Source organism: Argentina silus, assembly GCF_951799395.1.
Source record: "Argentina silus genome assembly, chromosome: 12".
NCBI classification, from domain to species: Eukaryota; Metazoa; Chordata; class Actinopteri; order Argentiniformes; family Argentinidae; genus Argentina; species Argentina silus.
In genome coordinates, this window is record NC_139666.1 from 7722492 (window position 1) to 7745146 (window position 22655).

A 22655-nucleotide genomic window follows, 5' to 3' on the forward strand; every position below is an offset into this window, starting at 1 on the left:
TGAACAAAAACATGCGCAGTGCAAAAACGTAGGAGGAGGCGCAGACCGACAGCGCCTGGCTCCATCTTCAGTGACGGTGGCGCATTGCAAGGCAGTCTTGTGTTTGTTTTACTGGAGCAACATGGCGAGACTCAACACATGAAGAATCCGCGAAGTATCACCTACCAACATTGTGCCGGTATAGCTTGCTGAATTGATCACCATGAAATTAATCGGCTTCTTTGCGTTGGTTCTCCTTTGTTCTCTCCAACCGCCCAATGGTGAGTAGCGAGCTAAGCTAGCTGGCAAGATCGCTTTTTTTTTTTTTTTTTACCATGGCCGATAGTATGGGTTGTGTGGTGGTTACAATGGTGCTTATGGCTCGATAGCTGTCTATTGGTTTTGAGTGAGCTTGGCAACAACGTTTGTCTAAGGAAGCAAATCATTTTACACCGTCCAACACATTGACTGTCTCTACCAGCTAAGACTAAAGGTAAAGTCTAAAAACATGTATTAGCCTGTATAGCCATGTATTAGCCTGCGATATTTGGTCGATTTCAGTTTCAGTGATGATGGTCGCATAAAACGTTAAAACGATCCGGTAGGACATTGTATGAAGAGTGAAAGAGCCTGCTGTGTCTGGTTCTAGGTATATTAGTTATCTCTGGTTATTAAATATAACAGACTACACTTGTGTAATGACAGCTTGCAGTAATACACCTTTCATGGCTCCAAGTTGTATTCCTGATTAAAACATTGCATTCACTATCCACTCCCAATGTTATGATGCTGAACAACTCATTGACATTCAAATGAACAGGTCTAGGAGACAATGTTTGCATTTGAGTTATCTTTGATTTCCTTATTTAAACAAGGTGAGTATCTGTGTATTATCCTACCACCGCAGTTGCTCTCCTTGCCACATAGAGGTTGGGTCCAAAGTTCCAAAGTTTGTGTCTCTTCAGTTGTTGGGTTAACGACTGTTTTATTTGTATAAAGACTCCCTTCCTCCTTTGGGAAGGGAGTCTTCTCTCTGTGTTCTTGAAAGAGACAGATAATGCGAACCTCCTGGGGTTCTCCTTAGATGCAAACTACAAGGGAGACTGAGATTGTTTATATGAACTCCTAGGCCTACTTCCCGAACCCCAGTCATCTGAATTAGGACCAAACAGTGAATTGGACACACAAAGAGGGAGAAAATAGAGAAGTGATTCTTTTAAACACTGTTGTTGTCATTGAGCTATTTAACTGTTAGGCCTATCCTCTACAATGATGTCTAGTTTGTTAGCTTAGGCCTAGAGATGCACTTGTTTAATTGTAGTAGATATAGGCTAGGCCCCTGACAGAGTCCCTCTCAGATCATCTTGCTAAGCACCTACAGTACAAGGAATATTCGGCTAGTCAGCAAAAGGCTGGAGAGAGGAACTGAAGTCAGCAGACCTTAGGCTTTATTTGTCTTCTACTACCATGGAATCTGGATAGAAAGCGCTTTACTTCAACTAATGCTAGTGGTGTGATGGACTATAACTAATGATGAGCTAGGCTTGAATTCAAAGCTGACTGGAGGCTAGTTCCTTAGTTGATTCATTGTCACCTGGCTTCATACTCCTTGTTTGAGCTTGTTTGTCATACCTAACAATAGCCCAGCCCATTCCACTTACGGTACTTTCAAACCGGCAGTTGGAATGCTACCATGGATTCATGGAAAAAGTTTACAATGTGATTCAGAAGTGCAGTTTCAACTGCAGGTGTCCCGCCCAGTTACTGTAAGGCCTAGAAGACAAAAACAGCACTGGAATCTGTTGCCTAGCTCATCAGAAGTGCCAAGGCTAAGATAGTGGAATTATTTTGTGCGCTTTAGGGTTGAGGATGAGAGAGAGATATTGTGTAACCCGGTCAACCACAGCAGGCTCAAGGATCCAGTGAAACATCACACACAACTTAGTTCAACCATGTCCAGCTAAAGTATGTTTCCTGTTTGCACAATATGGCAGTCATGTGGACACTGAAACTCCTTCCATCTATTTCTACACAGGGTTTTACCTGTTCAAAATACATCTATAATATTGGTCTGCAGGTGTTGTTTACCAATGTATGCCAAGTTATGTTGCTGTTTTTTTTTTTTAATATACAGCAGGTGAAATAAGTATTGAAGTATTGAACACGTCACCATTTTTCTCAGTAAATATATTTCCAAAGGTACTATTGACATGACATTTTCACCAGATGTTGGTAACAACCCAAGTAATCCATACATACAAAGAAACCAAAACAAATAAGTTCAGAAATTAAGTTGTGTGTAATAATGTGAAATGACACAGGGAAAAAGTATTGAACACGCTTACTGATATTTATTTAATACTTTGTACAAAAGCCTTTGTTGGTAATGACAGCTTCAAGACGCCTCCTGTATGGAGAAACTAGTCGCATGCATTGCTCTGGTGTGATTTTGGCCCATTCTTCCACACAAACAGTCTTCAAATCTTGAAGGTTCCATGGGCCTCTTCTATGAATCTTGATCTTCAGTTCTTTCCATAGATTTTCAATGGGATTTGAGTCAGGTGATTGGCTGGGCCATTCTAGCAGCTTTATTTTCTTTCTTTGAAACCAATTGAGAGTTTCCTTGGCTGTGTGTTTGGGATCATTGTCTTGCTGAAATGTCCACCCTCGTTTCCTCTTCATCATCCTGGTAGATGGCAGCAGATTTTGGTCAAGAATGTCTCGGTAAATTTGCCCATTCATCCTTCCTTCAATTAAGTTTGCCAGTACCATTTGCTGAAAAGCAGCCCCACACCATGATGTTCCCACCTCCAAACTTCACTGTTGGTATGGTGTTTTTAGGGTGATGTGCAGTGCCATTTCTCCTCCAAACATGGTGTGTATTATGGCATCCAAACAGTTCAATTTTGCTCTCATCTGACCACACTATATTCTCCCTGTATTTCACTGGCTTTTCCAAATGTTGTGCAGCAAACTTTAAACAAGCTTCAACATGCTTTTTTTTCAGCAATGGAGTCTTGCGTGGTGAGCGTGCATACTGGCCATGGCGGTGGAGTGCATTACTTACTGTTTTCTTTGAGACAACAGTACCTGCTAATTCTAGGTCTTTTTGAAGCTCTCCACAAGTGGTCCTTGGCTCTTGGACAACTCTTCTGATTATTCTTTTCACTCCTCTGTCAGAAATCTTGCGAGGAGCTCCTGATGGTGAAATGTCTTTCCACTTCCGTATTATGGCCCTAACAGTGCTCACTGGAACATTCAGAAGCTTAGAAATGCGCCTGTAACCAATGCCATCGTTATGTCTTGCAACAATTAGGTGTGACACCTTGGCAATGGCACCTTTTTGTAGGCCATCAGTTGGGACTGAACCAGCTGATATTGATTTGCACTGACAAGGGGCTGGATTGCTTTTTAATTACTGATAGATTTCAATTGTTGTCTTGGCTTTCCATGCCTTTTTGCACCTCCCTTTCTTCATGTGTTCAATACTTTACATAACTTAATTTTTGAACATATTTTTTTTGGTTTCTTTGTATGTATGGATTACTTGGGTTGTTACCAACATCTGGTGAAAATGTCATGTCAGTAGCACCTTTGGAAATATATGTACTGAGAAATATGGTGACGTGTTCAATACTTATTTCACCCGCTGTATACCAGAGCTATTTTAGTATGATACTGTTCCCTTTTTCTTTTCTTTTCTTTTTTTTTGAAGAGTTTATGATTTGTACAGGAGATGTGATTTGGTGGCAAAGGAAGAATGACCCTGTCTCTCCTCTGTCTGTTTCAGTACTAGCAGAGGTGGCTAAGCCAGAGAACGTCTCACTGGTCACTCTGAACACACAGTACCTGCTGACATGGGACTGGGACCAGAGGAAGGCAGGCAACCACACTGTTACCTTCACTGCAGAGTTCCTGGCGTAGGTCAACACACACACTCACTCACACACACACTCACTCACACACACACACACACACACACACACTCACACACACACACACTCACACACACACACACTCACTCACACACACACACTCACACACACACACACTCACACACACACACACTCACTCTCTCTTAATACATAATTTAACACAATCCTCTCATATACCTGCAACACCTGATGCTGCCCTCCACCTAGGCTAAAGTTGAGCAGTCTTATGGACTGCAGGTCGGAGCCGTTGGATGAACTGCGATGACTGAGCATGTCAAATGTCATTCCATGCCTACACCCCCTGAGTGTCCATGTCTACCCTCACAGGAAGTACAAAATGCACAGGAAGAGGAAGGAATGGACGTGTGTGTGTGAGCGGACGGTACACACCCACTGTAACCTGACGGCCTCAGAGCTCCACTACCATGGCATGTACGTCCTCCGGGTCAGGACCAACACGGGCCGAGCCAGCTCAGACTGGGTCTTCAAAGACTTCTGCCCTGACAAAGACGGTGAGAGAGGGGGAAGGGGGGGGGGGGGAGGGGGGGGGAGAGAGAGAAATACACTAATACATCATAGAGATGTACTCTACATGGAGGGGACGTAAAGGTGAGACTCACTTACATACACACACACACACACACACACACACACACACACACACACACACACACACCCCTGACCTGAGCATAAGTGTACACCAGTGGAGACTGGTGGAGGTGGTCCTGTTTGAAACCAGGTTCCTCATTCCATTTCATGCATCACAATGAGCCCGTCCTCCGATTTCCACCTCCACCAGCCTCCACTGGCATACACGGGCATACAGTGTAACAACTCTGACACTCAACTACTGTAGCACAGACAGATGCATGGAGAAAACCATAGTCCACACATGACAGAAAGTAGAGGTCTGAAAGTAGAGGTCTGAAAGTAGAGGTCTGAAAGTAGAGGTCTGAAGCCTGATTTCCTAGATTCAGACCCTTGAGACTGATTGGAGGACGAGTGACTGAGGAGTGAGTCCGTATACAGCTTTTCATCCCCCCTCTCCCTTCCCTCCTCCTCCTCCTCCTCCTCTTCCTCTCTCCAGCTGACCTGGGGCCCCCCTCCAGAGTGGAGCTGGCTGCTGTGAGTAATCTGCTGGACGTGTCCATCTCAGACCCTCTGACCAGCACCAGAGGCTCTATGAAGGAGCTGATTCCCTCAATGTACTATCGCATACATTATTGGATACGCTCACAGGACCTGCAGGTTGGTACTGGTGGGTGGATGGGTGGGGTGGGGTGTGAGGACCATATAACCCCAGAAATTCGATCCATCTTTTCTGATTTTCCTGATTACGCCACCGGCTAAAACCGTGATCAACATCACACACCTCATTCCCTGTGAGTCAGCGATACAGATCTTCAGTGAGAGAGAGGCCCTGGAAGCTCCGTACTCTAGAAGTTCAAAGTCGTTTTCTCCTACTCTCACTTCATTTCTCCTTCTCACCCGTACCCCAGAGACACCTGCAGCGCCTCCCCCCCTGCGACCGCAACAACCCAAACCCCCCTCTGCACAGGTGCAACACAAAACACGCGGTCACGCTTTCAACCACAACCTTAAAACAGTACACACTTGGCTATTTTCCTGCTGTGGTGCTGTTATGACAGAGTGGTGTGTGGGTGGTGGTGGTTGTTGTTGTTGTTGTTGTTGTTGTTGTTGTTGTTGGAGTGCCTGTAACAACTCCCTTCTGCTACAGTACAGCCACACTGGTACAAAGTCTGTTCCTGCTGTAGGCAGTTTAGCAGTAACTCACTCAACAGGTGCCTGTCTAGATGCCAGATTAGCTAACTCATTGTTGTGTGCCACTATGTCTGGTTTGACAAGACAGCGATATACTGTAGCAGTCGGCTGAATCAGAAACAGACTGGCACCCATGCCAGATTTGCTCTCCAGCTTGTATTTGAATTTGAAAGACTTCGGGTAGATCAAAAGGCCAAGTAGAAAAGGGATATAATCTGCGGGATATGCTGTAGTGTATTTCCGATCTGAGCTGTGCCGATCTGGATTAGCCTGTATTCTGTGAAGCCTTTTTCTTCAGCTTTGTAGTTTTCCCTGTGGAGCAGCAGGGGCATGTTAATGAGCATCAGATACGATTACATATTCTCTGTCTGTCCTGTGTAACATCAGAGAGGTCTGATCTCTCTGGATGTCACTTAAAACACACAAACACTAAACAATTAGCTGCTCGACGGGCTTTCTGAAGGCGTTTAATGAGACGTATTAGGAGTCAATGCAGCATGTCACCTCCCTGTTGCACCAGTGCTGCTGATCCATCACACACACTAAACACTAACCAAACACACACCTTGGATGATGCCCTGAGCATTTTTAAGTGCAATATTCTATCTTGCGGTTATTACTGTGAGTTTTTTAGACTCTTTAAAGCACTCAAAGTTTATTATGCTCTATAGTGCATTTCACCTGGGTCACAACACACTTTACATCGAATAAAAACATACACGTGAACTAAGGGTAAGTATGAGAAAATAGCAGTAACAATGGTTCAAGAGATTTGGAAATTGAATCTCGAATCTTTGAACCTCGTCCAGGGATGAGGACCACGGTTGTGCTCTCCAGAGCCATATCCAACCCTTGTTTATGTGTTGTGTTGTCCAGGAGATGAGACCCATGGTTCTGGACTCAAGCGCCAACCTGGTGACCTTGCCGAAGCTGGCGGCCTGGACCTGGTACTGCGTCCGGGTGCAGTCGCGTTACGACTACTACAACCACACCAGCAGCCTCACCGAACCGCGCTGCATGCAGACGGAAGGTGGCGTTGATATATTTGAAGAATTTGCTGAGTCTTAATGAATTCAAACATGGAAAACAGTGAAGTAAAAACAGCCAGATTAGTAATATTAAGATCAGAATCAGAATTATTTTATTTGGCCAAGTACTGTTGCTATTGTAAATGGCAATAACAAATTTACAAGAAAGAACAGCAAAACAATACATTTTGTAGGCTGTGATATGCTTTGTTATTAGCTAAACGTAGCCAAATGTATATGTATAAGGCCCTACAAATTGACCCCATGATAGTACCTTATCGCGTGCCTGTGTGCGTGCGCCTCTGATTACGAGAAGATTATGACATTTACATTACATGATCTCAATGATTGCAAGCCCAAGCATCAAACATATGTGCACCTCCATCCCTCTCTCTGTCCCTTTGTTAAGGGGAAATAATAAAGTTTATGGAAATGTGTGTGTTGTCAGGTGTGACCCCGCTGTGGCAGATCCTGCTGTACTTCCTGGGGTCTCTGGTGCTGTGTTTCCTGGTGGTGCTACTGCCCTCCTACGCCTCCTTCAAGTTCTACAAGGTCCTCAAAGCCACCTTCTACCCCTCCATTCAGCTGCCCACACACATCCGCGAGGTAAGCTTCACGTTAGAACTGAATAGCATATCAAATGACACAGTTGCATCTAATGGCTAGGTCACCACAATAACAATTAAGAGCTAGCATTCATTGTTGTTTTTTGACAGTTTGCTAATCTCTCTCTCTCTCGCTCTCATCCCTTCCTCCTCCTCTCCCACACCTCAGTACCTGTGCGACTCCTCCCCCGGCTCCGACATGCCCCGCCTCCTCACCTCAGAGTCGGAGTCTGAGCTGATCTGCGATAGGCTGAGCATCTGCCCGGAGGCGGTGCTCCTGGAGATCCACACCCCTCCAGCGTTGTCCAGCGTCACGGCGCCCCCCCCAGGGTTGGAGCAGGACAGCGGCCGGCACAGCCGACAGGGCAGCGGGGGCAGCGGGGATTCTGGGGTCTACTCCACTGAGGGAGGCTCGGCCCAGCAACGCAGCGGCCAGACAGGCAAGGAGGGGGAGGACTCCTCCTGGCAGACCCTTCCACCCCCCCTGGAGCAGGTGAAGATGGAAGAGATAGGAGGGGAGCTGGCGGATGAAGGTGTTATGGATGACGATGTTATGGACTTGTGTGTCTGAGAGGAGAAAAAAAAAAAGAATGGAATGGCTGGAGGAGTTTTTTTTAATTTTTTTAAGTTCTGTGAGGGGGAGAAGAGGAGGGTTGCACTGAATGTTTTTTCTGTGATAGTCTCTCCATAGTCTTTCTCATCTCTCTTTCTCCCTCAAAGGACACTGTGAAACACACCTCCAATCTACCTACCTGTTATATGCTGTCCATGGCCACCAGTCACCTGTCCTCTTCAGATAGGATTCCATTCGATGAGTAGTTTCCAATCTCTCTTTATACCCTACGCTGCCTTACAGTGTGGCAGCCGTGTTTACGTGCCTCCAGTTTGTCTGGTTGTCCACAGTGCTTGGGAGGTGGCAACTTAAGGCGTAGAAACAATCCTTTCGGTGAGGCCTATCAGATTTGGCTGGCTCGGAAATCCATTGATTAGCCCCCCCCCCCACCCCCCCCCCCCCCCCCCCCCCCACCCCCACACACACACACACCATCTCTTTGCCCATGCTAGGAATGAGTGTAGTGTAGATAGGCAGAGGCAACATGGTGAGAACTGCACCGTTATGCCTACAGTGTACCAAACCAAGCCTTTCGTGTGTGTGTGTGTGTGTGTGTGTGTGTGTGTGTGTGTGTGTGTGTGTGTGTGTGTGTGTGTGTGTGTGTGTGTGTGTGTGTGTGTGTGTGTGTGTGTGAGAGAGAGTGTAGTTACAGGGAATGTGTCCTTGGCCCATTTTCCTGGTCACTTTTTATCTTACTGACTGCTGCTGTTGCTAGATAAAGGGGGGTGGGTGAGTGGGGGGGGGGGGGGGGGGTTGCCCACCCTTATATAGCCATTCAAAACAAATAAAGGAATCCACAGGACGACCAGGGTAGTCATGATGGAACACAGTATCAATAGTTTAGTTCTCAATTGTCAGTGTTTCAATAGTTTCAACGAATTCTCTCTGTGAAATCAAATTCCATAGAGAGAATCAAGCACCATCTATCATTTGACATCATCTTGAGAAGGGAATGTTAAATGCCAAATTAATCTTCAAATGTGTGTGTGTGTGTGTCGCTATGAGTGTGTACATGTGTTGGTTTTCATATTAGTTTTCTGTTGTCCATTTATGATTCTTATAGAATCTTAACACAAGAGTGTCAGTGCTCTATTGAGTTTTCTCTATGATCCATCCAACCTAATTTTTGTTTTTGTGAAAGGTGCTTATGTCCCGTAGTTGCTGCTTGCACACCTGTTGTACTAAAGAAGAACTGAATCTCTGTGTGTAATTTATTTGAAGCCCTATTAATATCTCTCTTCCCTCCTTCCTCTTTGTGGTTAATAATCACCTGAAACACCTGTTCTCTCTAGAGGTGTTTCACTATAAATACCTTTAATAGTGTTGAAGAACAGGGGGAACTAATCAATCAAGCACTTGTGTGATGTGAGAGAATGTGTACTCAACTTGCCTCTTCTTTGTACCTCGAAATCCACTCTGAAACCGAGCTCCGTTTTACTGTCCTTTTAGTTTGATTGTTATTGAAAAACATAATGTGTTCTCCATAACCTACCTGGGTGAACAACAGTATTCAACTGTTTTATCTTTGAAAGAGTGTCTGGATTAAGTGAGTCTGGATTAAGAGAGTCTGGATTAAGAGTGCTCTATATTTCCAGGCAACTTGTCATCCACCAAAAGACCATAACTTGCATCTGCTCAGAATTCATAACCACCAATGCAAATGTTTATTATTGCTTAAAGATTTTTCATATAACAGCAACTGCTTGTTTGTTTGTGTAATGCTTTACTCTGATGTCTGTAGGGGTATACTGTAGTAGCCTACTGTAAGTATAAAGTATTTCTGGTGAATTGTACACAAAGCAATTGTAAATTGCATTTACACCATTCTTCATCATACAGTAATGTACTGAACATGCTATCAACTATTACATCCATGTAATGGAATCACATTAATAATAAAGAAGCAATCTCTCTCACTTCGTACGTGTAAAGTGATTTGATTCTTGCACATGATTATTTAAGATCAATATATTTAGAAAATATAATTTCCTTACATCAGGGTGGATTCAATGATGGCACTTTGATATAGTGCTAGGGTATGTGTAAATGTAACAAAACACATTTTGCGATTAAATATGATAGGCTCGCTGAGTGTGTTACCACGCTTGCAGAAAGTCCCTTACTTTTGGCACGATTTAGATTTCCTGTATTATGGGTTTCTTATGAATCACACACTGGTAGATCCGCCCGTAATCCTCTGGTATTTAAAGAGTTGTGCCGCAAACGTTGACAGCGCCTATGCTGCCCGCCTTTTATAGAACCGGATTAGGAATGAAGATATGATTGTAACATTCCTGTTTGCCTGGGCAGCTTTCCTTTTTCCATTCTCCGGTAAGTTTCCTCATTACAAATGAACTGTATAGAAGACTACAGAACAAGTCGTTGAGAGACATAGTACAGTAGAGGTATTGTCTAACTGTCATTTCCCCTCCCAATTTCCTGCTGTTGTACCGTTAAAATGAATAGCTGTTATGTCAGCCACCGACAGGTCTGAACCAGCTCTGTCCAGCCCTCAGAACGTGTGGATGGATGCGATAAACACTCGATACATCCTTAGGTGGGACTGGGATCTCTCACAGGCCAACGACAGTGTCTCGTTTACCGCTGAATACACCTTGTGAGTGCCATACTCACATGTCGTCTTGGTCAGCAAAAAGCACACTCCCAATGGGGAAAACATCTTGAAGAAAGGGGTTAGGATTTCGCTCAGGATACCTACCCTAAATGGGCTTTACAGAATATTGCTTAGTTTGACATTTCTAGGATTCTCATGATAAAGATGCTTCCAGTGGGTCAGGGATTTGAACCCACAACCATAGGGCTGTAAGGCTGATGATCATAACCACCAGTTCTGTCTCTGTCTCTGTCTCTCCCAGCTCTGACAGTGAGAAGTATGCCACTTCCTACACCAGGAAGTGTGTGCGGGTGACCCGGAGATGGTGCAACTTCTCCAACCTCGACTACTCTGGGAGATACGTTCTGGGAGTGTGGGCGGAGGTCGGGGGTCAGAGGTCAGACTGGACCACGCTGGAGTTCTGTCCTGACGAACATGGTGAGAGAGGCTCTTTTGGAGCTTTTTCTGTACAGTATATACAGTATTTGCTAGTATGTGACCCACCTTCGCCAATCAGAGGGACAGTTAATGTAGGAAGTACTGTGGAATTATTGACTGTTAAAAGTATGTTGGGTGTGGGTGCGTGTGCGTGTGCGTGTGTGTGTGCGTGTGTGTGTGTGTGTGTGTGTGTGCATATGCCATGATGGATATCTCTAAGAACAAAGCTCGACACACCTCCTTGTTGTGTCTTGTCATCCAGGCTAGGGGGTTTAAGGTGTAATCTTGAGTGGGGGGTCTCTCTCTGTGTCACAGCGCCTCTGGGCCCCCCCAGCCACGTGAAGCTAGAGCCAGGCGATGCCATGGTAACAGTGAGCTTCACAGAGCCTCTGACGGAGCAGGGCATGCCTATGAGCTCCCTCCTCAGCCCCATGGCCTTCACACTGCAGTACTGGGACAAACACAATCTCAGCCAGGTGAGCTGCTCACACACACGTGTACACACACACACACACACACACACACACACAGTCAGGGGAGCTGCCTACTGAGCAGGGGGAGTGGGAGAGCTACTCTTCCAGCCAAGGCCAGGTCATTCACTCCCCTACTGGAGGGAGAGGGAGAGGGAGAGAGAGAGAGAGAGAGAGAGAGGGTTACCAGGTGCACTTGACTGTTACATGAAAGAATGACTTTATTCTCAACAGACGCCTTGTGTAAAGAGGAGAGGCACTTCCTTGCCCTTTTATGAAGGCTACAGTTCTTGATCTAAAGGTTTCCCCATATAAAACTCATTTGAGGTGTACAGTTGTTTGAACTCATGAACAAAAGGAGCTATATTTACACTTGTATTGTTCACCTTGTTGCGCCTGTCCCTAAGCACAGGAATCTCTTGAGTTATTGTGTTGTGTGTGACCTAGAAAAGAGAGAGACAGAGAGAGAGGGAGAGAGAGAGAGACAGAAAGAGGGAGAGAGAGAGAGAGAGAGAAAAAGAGAAGAGAGAGCAGGAAACAGGATGTCTGCAGTGAGCGAAAGAGTGAAGAGTTTGTGTTGAATTTCTTCATCAAACCTTTTCACTCTTATTGACTCAATGTCACACACACACCAGAAACTCAATCAAATGTGATGTACATGTACATTCTCTAGGGTCCTTTCATCATGATCAGTCTCTGTTGTATTGCCCAGTAGACATACATAGAGACCAGTGGAGGTAGAAATCAGAGGACTGGCTCATTGTAATGCATGAATGGAATGAGGAGCATTCCTCATTCATTTCCTTATTCCATTCCATGCATTTCAATGAGCCCGTCCTCCGATTTCCACCTCCACCAGCCTCCACTATTACAGACACACAACACACTACTTTATCACCAGAAGCCTCCCTGATATCCCTCAAATCCCCCGTCTACTGCTCTCTGGTGCCCTCTTCTGCCTGTCTCCTAGAAACGCACTAAGGACCTCCAGACTACACAGTGCACACTGCCTCTGGAGCCCTGGACGGAGTACTGCCTGCAGGTCAGCGCATACAGCGAGGGATATGAGAAGACCAGTCCCTACACACAGCCACAATGTGTTATCACCCTGGGAAAGAGTGAGAGTCCTCCATTTACACACTCTCTCCTCTGTGTGTGTGTGTGTGTGTGTGTGTGTGTGTGTGTGTGTGTGTGTGTGTGTGCGCGCCCCTACGTGCGTGTGTGTGTCTGTGTGTGCGTGCGTCTGTGTGGGTGGGTGCGTTTGTTTGTGTGTAAGTCTGAAAGAATGGTCTGTTGGATATGAGATAACCATCCGTATTAACACCTGCTCTGTTTGTCCCTTGAAGGACACCCTCCAGTGTGGCAGATGCTGCTGGCTGTCTTCTTTGGCTGTCTGTTGCTGGCATCGCCTGTCTACATACACCACAGGAAGAGGAAGACTCTCCTCTCAGAATATACCACACCCAGCAGCATACTGGTAAGTAAGTGTGTGTGTGTGTGTGTGTGTGTGTGTGTGTGTGTGTGTGTGAAGGAGAGGAGGTGAGGAGCCGAGGAAAGGAACCACTTTAGAGGTGTACAGTTGTGGGTTTCAATATTTCATCTTCCACACGTCATCATGATGAGTCCTCATCTGCATTCTACACACCGTTGAGCTTATTCAATACAGTAGATTGGAGCATGATTGCATTAACATAGTGTTTCCCAAAGCGATCCCCTGTTGATTTTCTCTCTAGTCCTCTGTCTAACTGATTTTCAATTTAGCTCAAATGACACACCCCTGAGAATTTAAGCCTATTAAATGATTAGGACCTCGATTACTTTTTTTTGGGATAAATTGTTAATTCAGTTGGAATAAAAGTTAATTAACCAGGGGAGGATCACGATCAAGGAAAACCTAAGGCTACTCATCATCCCTATTTTCTCATTGCCCAATAAGATGTCTCTTTACTGTGGGTTGCCCAATAAGATGTCTCTTTACTGTGGGTTGGAGCTTTGTCACAAAAGACAAAAAACACACTGACACCGTGGTGTGGAATGAGCTGTAAATTATGGCCGTGTTTCAATATCCACACCAGCTCTGCTAAGCATGCTTGGCTAATACTAATAATAATTAGTACATCTAGTACAATAATTGCCACGTCTACGTAGTATGCTATTGTGAATAGCTGTGAAGTAGCCTATATAATAATAGCCTTTCAGGGGAGGCTGGTGGCAGTAGAACTCGGAGGACAGGCTCATTGAAATGCATTTCTCTCTCTCTAAACACACACTCTTTCCATCGTCACAGATGGACATTGCTCTGTTTCATGTTCATTATCTTTGTCTATCAACCACATACAGCATGTAGATTTTATGCATTACAATGAGCCTGTCCTCCGATTTCTACCTCCACCAGCCTCCCCTTGTAGCACCATGTCCTCCAGTGTCTTGACTGTGGGTTTCAGCCTAGTCATATGTGCCATGGATGTGGATGACTGCACTGAGCTGCATACTACACTACATTTGTGTTACAATGTCCACACGAGCACCCCTAAGAATGTCTGGCCAATATTCCGTCAATCTAGGTGGTACAACAGTGTGAAAACAGGGGTATAACCATATAATGTCATTTACATTTACATTTATGGCATTTAGCAGACGCCTTTATCCTGTATTTGTTTACAGGAGAGAAACTTGCACAGGGGGGTAGTGGGGATGACGAGGAGGGACAGTTAAGATGTAGCCTGAAGAGATGGTTCTTCAATCTACAGCGGAAGATAGGTAGTGACTCTATAATGTCATTGTTTCCTCAGGGTCCTGCAGTGTACATCCAGCCCCTGCTGGAACCTGTGGAGGAGAGCAGTGTCGTGGAGGCCGTGGAGGCTGTACTTGTACCTCTGACCACACCTGTGGCCGTTCAGACGGAGCAGGCAACCAAGGGCTATCCAGAGGCGGGCCAGGCCAGCGCCTCGGCCTCGGCCTCCTCCTCTGCCTCCACCATGCCCGGCAGGCGGGGCAGCTTCAGGCTGGACTCTGGGATATACTCAGGGGAGGATAGCGGGCGGAGCATCGCCACAGATGCAGAGTGTTACCACCCTTCTGTCTAGGGTAAACTAAGGGCCTAACACGATACAGCGAGACTGTATCGTGTTAGGCCCATGTTAGGCCCTCCTACGCCCACACGGAGGGCGAATAGCTGCTGAACATGTTCCCAAAGGAAACACGCACAATTTTGAGTTGGGAGACTTTAACAGCCAGTGTCATATATTGTATGGAGGTATCTGTATATACTGTAAGGCTCTGTTCACACAGCCTATTTGATGTTCAGGTTGTGTTTCAGTCTGTCTTTAGATCACAGATTGAATATCATGTTGATGTGGGTTGTTGAGATGTAAGACATCTCTTCATGTGTTATAAAGCTCTGATAATGTTCTAAAGACAGGCTGAAAGGCCACCATTGTCAAATGGCTTTACGGGTATCAAATGACTTTTTTGCCTTTAAAATGATTTTTAGGTGAATAGTTTTAGTATTATGTATTCCAGTAGAAGTAGAACAAGTATGCGAAGAGAGAGAGAGAGGACATGTCTGTTATTCCTATGAATAATTAATAATTCCAACAGAAATAGATAAGGTATATTTTTTTATAGATTGTGAATGATGATGCTATGCTATAGGAGGTTCTTCTTTAACATGCCTTACTGTCCTGGATGCCAGTGAATGAGTAAGAGGCAGTTGAAGGAGACAAAGACTCTTTGTTTGACAAACGAGGAAATGTTCTACACCGGGAGTCGCTTCCTTTAAGGCAGAAGGGTGTGATGAAATTATTCAGGGTTGAATCTCAAAAGAGTATTTTCTTGATTCGTCAGATCCTTTCGACTCAACTCCTTCTCAAAATGTCACTGAGGAGAAGAAATGAGCTCCCCCTCCTCTGACCTTCTCCTGCAATGCACTTTGAGAAGGAGACAAGGTGGGAGAGGATGCGATGAATCAAGGGAAGACTTTTGAGATTCACCCTCAGATTAAATACTGACTGAAGAAGGGTTAGGGTTAGGGTTAGGGTTAGACTCTAACCCTAACCCTAACCCTAACCCTGTATTTAATCTGAGGGTGAATCTCAAAAGTCTTCCCTTGATTCATCGCATCCTCTCCCACCTTGTCTCCTTCTCTAACCGTTAGAGGATTGTGTCTGAGTACTGTCGGAACGTGTTCTTTATTTGAAGGAGAAGACAAACTACTTCTTACTTTTAGCTATTTATTTATATGTCAGAATTCTAGGCTTGTACAAGGACCACTTTTGGCGAAGAAAATCACAGTCAGCAAGCTGTTAATCTGTAACCAACCCTCCAAAAATGGATACATTCAAAATGTCACACAAAGCATTTACGGTAAACAAAGTGATTGTGATTGGCTATTTGGTTGGGGAGGAGCCGCAGTTTAGACTTGGCTCGCCCCTTGTTGGTGCTTAGGCTGGTCCCAGCCCCTGACACTCGATCCGTTCCAGGTAGAGATATCGCCGGTCCGTTCCATCTTGGGAACGAGTTGACCTGCTGAAGAAAACATATACCTACTCTGATTTGTCCTGTTTCTTATAATAATGATTTCCAACACTTCTCAATCAAGAGTTAATGATTACCAAACAAATGTTCAGATGATTAAAAAACATATTAATTCAATTGATTTGCACATGGAATATCAAATACAATTATCAACAACTTCTCAATCAAAAGTTAATGATTACCAAAGATAAATGTTTCCTGAATCAGATGATTAAAAAACAAGTTAATTCAATTGATTTGCACATGGAATATCAAATACAATTATCAACAACTTCTCAATCAAAAGTTAATGATTACCAAAGATAAATGTTTCCTGAATCAGATGATTAAAAAACAAGTTAATTCAATTGATTTGCACATGGAATATCAAATACAATTATTTTAATCACCTCAAATAAAGAACTGAATAGCTTTATTTACTCGTCTGCTATTGAGCATTATAATGCAACTGTTTTCATAAAAATAATTTATAACAGTACTGATACTATAGAGTCTATAGTGTCTTACGGTACACTATTGTACTCTGCACTGAATTGAAGTCTTGAATCCATTATTGGTACTGCATGTGTCTATATATAGGTAAACCTGAATTGACTTGACTGTCACAGTACGATTTTCTCATGTCTCCCATCTGTTAATAAAAGTAACATTCCTTCAATATTCATTCTGACAGCCACAATTTCTTTATATTCACAAAGCCAGCAACCACCACGCTGATCTCCCATAGCACAAAACAATAGGTGTCCATGTTCTCCATAATCGCATCATAAATTAGCTGCAAAATTGGCTCGACTAGCATTGTGGGTTGCTTCACATCTGTCTTATTCTCTTATATACTATATAATATTTGTGTACTAATGGTCACGTACATGAGTCACTTTCTGGCTCACTTCCTGGCTCACTTCCTGCCTGCTTGATATGCACACACACACTGTACACAGACACACAAGTTTACTGATTTCCACAGAGCTAGGATTTGTTCAATTTGACAGACTTCCCGACTCAAGCTGGCTCACTTTCTGCCTGCTTGATATGTATGACACACACACACACACACACTGTACACACACTGTACACAGACACACAAGCTTATTAGCTTCCATAGAGATAGGATTTGTTTAATTTGACAGGCTTTCCCGACTCAAGCTGTTGTTTTTTTGTGAATTTATCCTCAGTGATCTAGAGATACAGTACTGTGCCACAGAGACTCATCTGTGAGAAGATGTCTGACTGCCAGTATCAACTGGATGTTCTGCAGAGAAAGTCCCAGTAGACACTTGTATTTATATAAAGTTGACTTGTCAAACCAACTGCTTAACTGCTCAACAGAGCCTCGACTATAACAATAAATTCACAAGCCCAAATTAGAGGTTAAAATGACTGATCATAAACAACGATGACACTACATGAGACTTCTAGGGTGATGCTGAACTGTGTGTGCCAACGCTGGAAAAACAACCATAAATGACGTTCAACTTCGTGATACTGTCATAAGTACAGTGTTTGCTATGAAGGTGTTACTCCTGTGGTTTGTACCCTAGCCGCTCACACGTACACCACTGAAAGTACTACTGGAAAACCACACTGGTGCCGCGGCGCTCACTGATAATGCTGGGGGCAGTTACTGGTGTGTCAGCAGTCTATGTGAGAAAGTCATCCTAAAATGTGACTGCTTAGGCCAATAGAGCTAGCTCATTGTTTAGCCCATTGTAGAACTAACATTATATTCCCAATAATACAGTACATCTCCTCCTTTAAGGGCGTTCCTACATACGGATACGGAAATAAAAGCATACGCCTTTTCTGGGAAAGCGTTGGTAAAATGCGTTTAGCATTGAGCTTGATACAATCATAAAATGTATGATGTCGACTGAAGACACACAAATCCTCTGAAATGATGCGTCTGCTGCTCTTGATTCTTATTATTCAAGGTAAACACTTGCAGATTGATGTCCTCTTTGCTCGCTGCGAGTTAACACGTTTGGTCAGTAACGTTAAAATGCCTGGTCAGACTAAGTTTCGTTTTTACAATGCGCCTTGAAGTCGCCTTTTCTTTTCTGGCTTTTGTATATATGTCATTTGTATCCCTAGATTTACAGGGACACAACTGTCAGATTAGCCCCATCTGTGACTAGGATTATATTTATGTTCACATGTGCATGTTACGACAATGGTATAATCAACGTAAACAAAGGCTACTCGACTGCCCCATAATTGAAGCTCATTGAAGCTCATATTCACTGTGCTGTGGCCTTGTCTTTGTGTGTTTGAATAAGTGAATACAAGTTATTCATCCTGTTTCTTTAGCATGGGCAGAAGTCCCGATTCCACCTCCTCAGAACGTTCAAGTTAACTCAACGCTGCACTGGACGTCCCCGATTGAACACCAAGATGTAAAGTACACTGTCCAGCTCTGCAAGTGAGTACCTGGTCTAACGTCGGAGGATATAGTCTCAAATCTCTGTTGTTTCATACCAGTATGACTACTTACTGTATTTGATCCGTGCATCAGGCCGAAAGGAAATGGCAATGTCGATATTCTGATATATGATGTATGAAGTTGATATGATCTAAACTGATATTCTGTCAAAATTAAGGAGTGGGTTAGGGTTTATGCTAAACGCATAAATCGCAGTAGTAGTATCACTTCTTATGGCAATACAGTGTCTATACCCCATTAAAGATTGGTTGATGGTAGTTAATCCGTTACCATCGCCTTTTCCCCTGTAAACTGTGATGACAACAACACTTATCAGAAAGCGATAGAACATTTTCTTCATCTCCTGACCAAGCCTCTCTGTGATCCCAGGCGTAACCCCAGCGTTGACAGAGCAGTATGGGAGGATGTCCCAGGCTGCGTCCACACACAGCTCACCACCTGCAACATCTCCTCCAGTAGAAAGGACAAGGACAGGATCCTCTGTGTGAGGCTGCGTGTCAGATCAGAGCAAGGGGGTCGAACCTCGGGACCAGTCGAAGCCTGCAGCCATGGTAACTGACCGGTCTACTTAGATAGAGTAGGATCCGCAGAAAGCGCCTTTTCCTGTGACTGGAACAAGGTGTACTTTTCCAACAGCAGCTGGCTGTCACGGAAGGCCTTCTGATTAACTGTGAAATATCAGAATATCTCTCTCGCCCATCCTTCCTGTCAATCTCTACTGTCTCTATCCCAATAAAGCAGAAATTCCCTAAAAACGTATAAAAAAAAAAAAAAAAGTATGAGAATCTCAGTGTTGTGCATGTCTCAACTGTCAGGTGCTGGGAAAAAAAAAAAAAAAAAAAAAGGTTGATAATGAACAGAAAGGATACGACCACACAGATTAAAGGGGATGTTATATCTTAAAGTAATCAAGATTGAGAGGGGAATCTTCACCATTATACAGTACATGTCTATGACACAGTGAGTACTACATCCCCCCTCCCTCCCTCCCTCCCTCCCTCCCCAGGTGATTCCTGCAGCCCTGTGGTCAAATTGACCCCCTGGCCTAAGTCTCGGTCCCTGACCGTCCACATGCATAACAACAGCCTGAGGTATGACTATGCTGACCACGCCCAGTACCGGATCCACTTCGGCAGAGAAGGAGAGAAGCTGAAGGTGAGAAATCCTCTCCTTGCTGACTGAACATGTAAGACTCCCAATGACTTAAAGGGATGTTCCACTCTATTCTACTTTCGGTGTTTAGATGCAGTTTTTGGTCAGCTTGTGTTGCCCATTGAAGCCCATTAATTACGTAAAGATATCTTAAACACACTCCAAACACTACGCATCACAACGGATCAAGGATATGCTACGCGAATGTTGCTCCTGAGTCATTTGTCCGTTTATCTTTTTTGATACATTGTTTATAAACCCACTTTTGAACCTAATTTCTGAACAAGTGTTGGTTTTGGTTTCTCTCTGATAGTATTGCAACCTAATGGACTAGCAAGTGTCGACATAGAGATCTGCTTGCGCTTTTGTCAGGAAATAAGTCTGATGTAGTGAGTTTTACATTTCCATTGGCAAAGTATTTCAGAGTTGAGTTTGAGTGTTGCAATGGACTTTTTTTAAATATGGCGATTCCGAAACAGAAATGTAGATAATCTAAATATACCATGAACGCGCGTAAAAATGATCTGGGGAGGTGTACTACTTTGAATACTAGTGCTAGACAACTATAATATGCAAATAGAGTGGAACATTCCTTTAAAACCATCATCCAAACCATAGTATATAGATCCCTGGGACTCCATTGGGATATTTCCTAAGCCATTGGGAGTTTGGCATGCAGGGCGAAGTACTCCTATACAAAGGCTGGAGAAATATACACATGCATTGACTAGTGAGTCTTCAGACAATGAGAGCTGTGTCACGTAGCATGTCCCGCAGACAGTAGACCTTTCTGCAAAATGTAGGATGTCAGAGAGGATTCCCATGTCCTCTCTACCCTTGCCTAACCAGGAATATAGTGAAAACCCGGCGTCCTCAATGACCATCCCAGGTCTTGATGTGGGGGTACGCTACTGTGTTCAGGTTCAGTATGTCCTCTACCACGAGCCCTACGGACCCCCCAGCTGCCTGCTGTGTGATGTCATCCCCCAAACAGGTGAGGATCACCTGACAAAGCACCGTGTCACACTTTGGCTGCTAAGGTTTCACCATACTGCAAGTACTGTACCCACTGTACATGAATGAGGAGAGTCAATATGGTTTGTGTGGCGATAATGTGGTCCACCCCTCACAGCATGTCTTTCTCTTTTGTGTGTGTGTGTGTGTGTGTGTGTGTGTGTGTGTGTGTGTGTGTGTGTGTGTGTGTGTGTGTGTGTGTGTGTGTGTGTGTCTTACTGTGCAGTATATTCATGGAACAGCGAGGTCGTGGTGACAATCGTGGTGATCGTTCTGTTCCTGGTGGCTGGGATCACAGTAGCTATGGCATACTTAATCCTTAAGAAACATGAGGACATCAAACAGTTGCTTCAACCTCCATATAGGCTGCCAGACCACTATCATGAGGTATGGCTGTGTCAACTTAAAAACACACACACATCAACAAACATGGTGTGTTTGAGAGTCTTGGCCTGACTTCCCCCCCCCCATTCCCTCTCTCCATCCACCCCCTCATCCCCCTTTTCTGTCTCCTTTCCTCTCCAGTTCCCTGAGTTTTCCCAGCTCCACATCAGCAGCCCCACTCAGGAATCCTACGATGTCATCTCCATCATCCTCCCTGGCAAGAGTGAAGTGGAGGAACTCTGTGATGTCGGTTCCTCTTTCACCCTTGAAGAGGAGGAGTCAGGCAGTGAACACGCCTCCATTTCATCCACTGGCACTCAGTCATCGGCTGGCTCTATAGACCATTACAGGAGTAAGTCACTTCTCACTTAGTCTCGCCCGCCGGACTCAGAGGACACAGCGACAAGAGACTATTTCAGATGGGATTTTAGCCACAGGTTCTATCTATGGACTTGAACTAGGAATCCATAGATTTGAACTACTGTAGGCCTCCAGTATCTGGTCTCATTCAAATGTCCACCCATCTCACCGCAATGCCGGTTCTGGTTGATTAGACGTGGACTATTCTTTCTGTACAGGAATTGTGTTGGAATGGAGCCCCCTGAAATGGCTTACTGTATGCAACGACGAAGAACTGTTGTAGAATTTGTGATTTCAATGTATTGCAATAGTGTGTGTTTTTTAGGCTGGTTCAGGGAGGGTGTGGGGAATATTTGAGCAGATATTTTTCTATCTTCAGACTTGAATGTCTCTAAAACAAAAGAAAGTGAAAGTAACGTGACTCAGCTATTGATTAAATATTTGTACAAGCTAAACATTGATTAATTTCTCGGAACTGCACCGATCGTATTATGGGTAAGTGGGGAACAAACAACCTAATTGGCACTTTTAGAGGTCTTTTATTTTGTCTTCATTTTGAATTATTTCAGTTGTATGGAAATGGAAATTTAAAAAAAAAATCTTATTTCATTTATATGTATTGCTGCTTGTAACTTTGTAGATGTTTGTCTATCACTGAGGGAACGTACACATATTGCATGGCAATGCTTCATGAATACTTCTTTTATCTTGGACAATAAACTTTCGTAACTTTTGTAACTCTCAACTTGCTAGTGTGTTAATATACACTCACCAGCCACTTTATTAGGTACACCTTGCTAGTACTGGGTTGGACCCCCTTTTGTAGCCCATCTGCTTCAAGGTTCGACGTGTTATGCGTTCAGAGATGGTCTTCTGCATACCTTGGTTGTAACGACTGGTTATTTGAGTTACTGTTGCCTTTCTATCATCTCGAACCAGTATGGCCATTCTCCTCTGACCTCTGGCATCAACAAGGCATTTTCGCCCAGAGAACTGCAGCTCACTGGATATTTTCTCTTCTGTAAACTCTAGAGATGGTTGTGCGTGAAAATCCCAGTAGATCAGCAGTTTCTGAAATACTCAGACCAGCCCGTCTGGCACCAACAACCACGCCACGTTCAAAGTCACTTAAATCACCTTTCTTCCCCATTCTGATGCTCGGTTTGAACTTCAGCAGGTCGTCTTGACCATGTCTACATGCCTAAATGCATTGAGTTGCTGCCATGTGATTGGCTGATGAGATATTTGCGTTACCGACCAGTTGAACAGGTGTACCTAATATAGTGGCCGGTGAGTGTAAATGGA

General features: G+C 44.2%; 3 protein-coding genes across 5 annotated transcripts; all 3 read left to right on the plus strand.

The window, feature by feature from the left end:
- The first annotated feature begins 87 nt into the window (after positions 1 to 87).
- LOC310813022 (interferon alpha/beta receptor 1b-like) lies at positions 88 to 8694 on the plus strand. Of its 2 annotated transcripts, XR_014554535.1 has the most exons (8): positions 88 to 260; positions 3770 to 3899; positions 4242 to 4426; positions 5002 to 5162; positions 6573 to 6726; positions 7173 to 7330; positions 7499 to 8526; positions 8589 to 8658. XR_014554535.1 is itself a non-coding variant. In XM_083681831.1 (7 exons), exons 1-7 carry the CDS (start codon positions 203 to 205, stop codon positions 7898 to 7900), a joined length of 1248 nt encoding a protein of 415 aa, XP_083537957.1. In that variant the 5' UTR covers positions 88 to 202; the 3' UTR covers positions 7901 to 8694. The 2 variants fall into 2 exon arrangements, 1 of the variants encoding a protein (XP_083537957.1); XM_083681831.1 differs by having other exon boundaries at positions 7499 to 8694.
- A 1469-nt stretch (positions 8695 to 10163) lies between these two features.
- LOC310813023 (interferon alpha/beta receptor 1a-like) lies at positions 10164 to 14576 on the plus strand. 2 transcript variants are annotated; one of them, XM_083681833.1, is made up of 7 exons: positions 10164 to 10273; positions 10421 to 10559; positions 10819 to 10994; positions 11310 to 11470; positions 12435 to 12582; positions 12811 to 12941; positions 14257 to 14576. In XM_083681833.1, exons 1-7 carry the CDS (start codon positions 10222 to 10224, stop codon positions 14548 to 14550), a joined length of 1101 nt encoding a protein of 366 aa, XP_083537959.1. In that variant the 5' UTR covers positions 10164 to 10221; the 3' UTR covers positions 14551 to 14576. The 2 variants fall into 2 exon arrangements, with proteins under 2 accessions (XP_083537959.1, XP_083537958.1); XM_083681832.1 differs by having other exon boundaries at positions 10176 to 10273; positions 10409 to 10559.
- Positions 14577 to 17793: 3217 nt separating this feature from the next.
- ifngr2 (interferon gamma receptor 2) lies at positions 17794 to 22095 on the plus strand. Its single transcript, XM_083681834.1, has 7 exons — positions 17794 to 17931; positions 18308 to 18419; positions 18810 to 18991; positions 19447 to 19595; positions 20442 to 20586; positions 20833 to 20993; positions 21132 to 22095. Exons 1-7 carry the CDS (start codon positions 17895 to 17897, stop codon positions 21360 to 21362), a joined length of 1017 nt encoding a protein of 338 aa, XP_083537960.1. The 5' UTR covers positions 17794 to 17894; the 3' UTR covers positions 21363 to 22095.
- The last annotated feature ends 560 nt before the right edge of the window (positions 22096 to 22655 follow it).

Bases quoted from the DNA above. Each gene is read 5' to 3' on its own strand.
- LOC310813022 (XM_083681831.1), top strand. From the start codon at position 203: ATGAAATTAATCGGCTTCTTTGCGTTGGTTCTCCTTTGTTCTCTCCAA. The intron at 3,900-4,241 runs GTAGGTCAACAC...CTACCCTCACAG, and splicing joins TTCACTGCAGAGTTCCTGGC to GAAGTACAAAATGCACAGGA. The intron at 7,331-7,498 runs GTAAGCTTCACG...CCCACACCTCAG, and splicing joins TGCCCACACACATCCGCGAG to TACCTGTGCGACTCCTCCCC.
- ifngr2 (XM_083681834.1), top strand. From the start codon at position 17,895: ATGATGCGTCTGCTGCTCTTGATTCTTATTATTCAAG. The intron at 18,992-19,446 runs GTAACTGACCGG...CTCCCTCCCCAG, and splicing joins AGTCGAAGCCTGCAGCCATG to GTGATTCCTGCAGCCCTGTG. The intron at 20,587-20,832 runs GTGAGGATCACC...CTTACTGTGCAG, and splicing joins TGATGTCATCCCCCAAACAG to TATATTCATGGAACAGCGAG.
- LOC310813023 (XM_083681832.1), top strand. From the start codon at position 10,222: ATGATTGTAACATTCCTGTTTGCCTGGGCAGCTTTCCTTTTTCCATTC. The intron at 10,995-11,309 runs GTGAGAGAGGCT...TCTGTGTCACAG, and splicing joins GTTCTGTCCTGACGAACATG to CGCCTCTGGGCCCCCCCAGC. The intron at 12,583-12,810 runs GTGAGAGTCCTC...TGTCCCTTGAAG, and splicing joins TGTTATCACCCTGGGAAAGA to GACACCCTCCAGTGTGGCAG.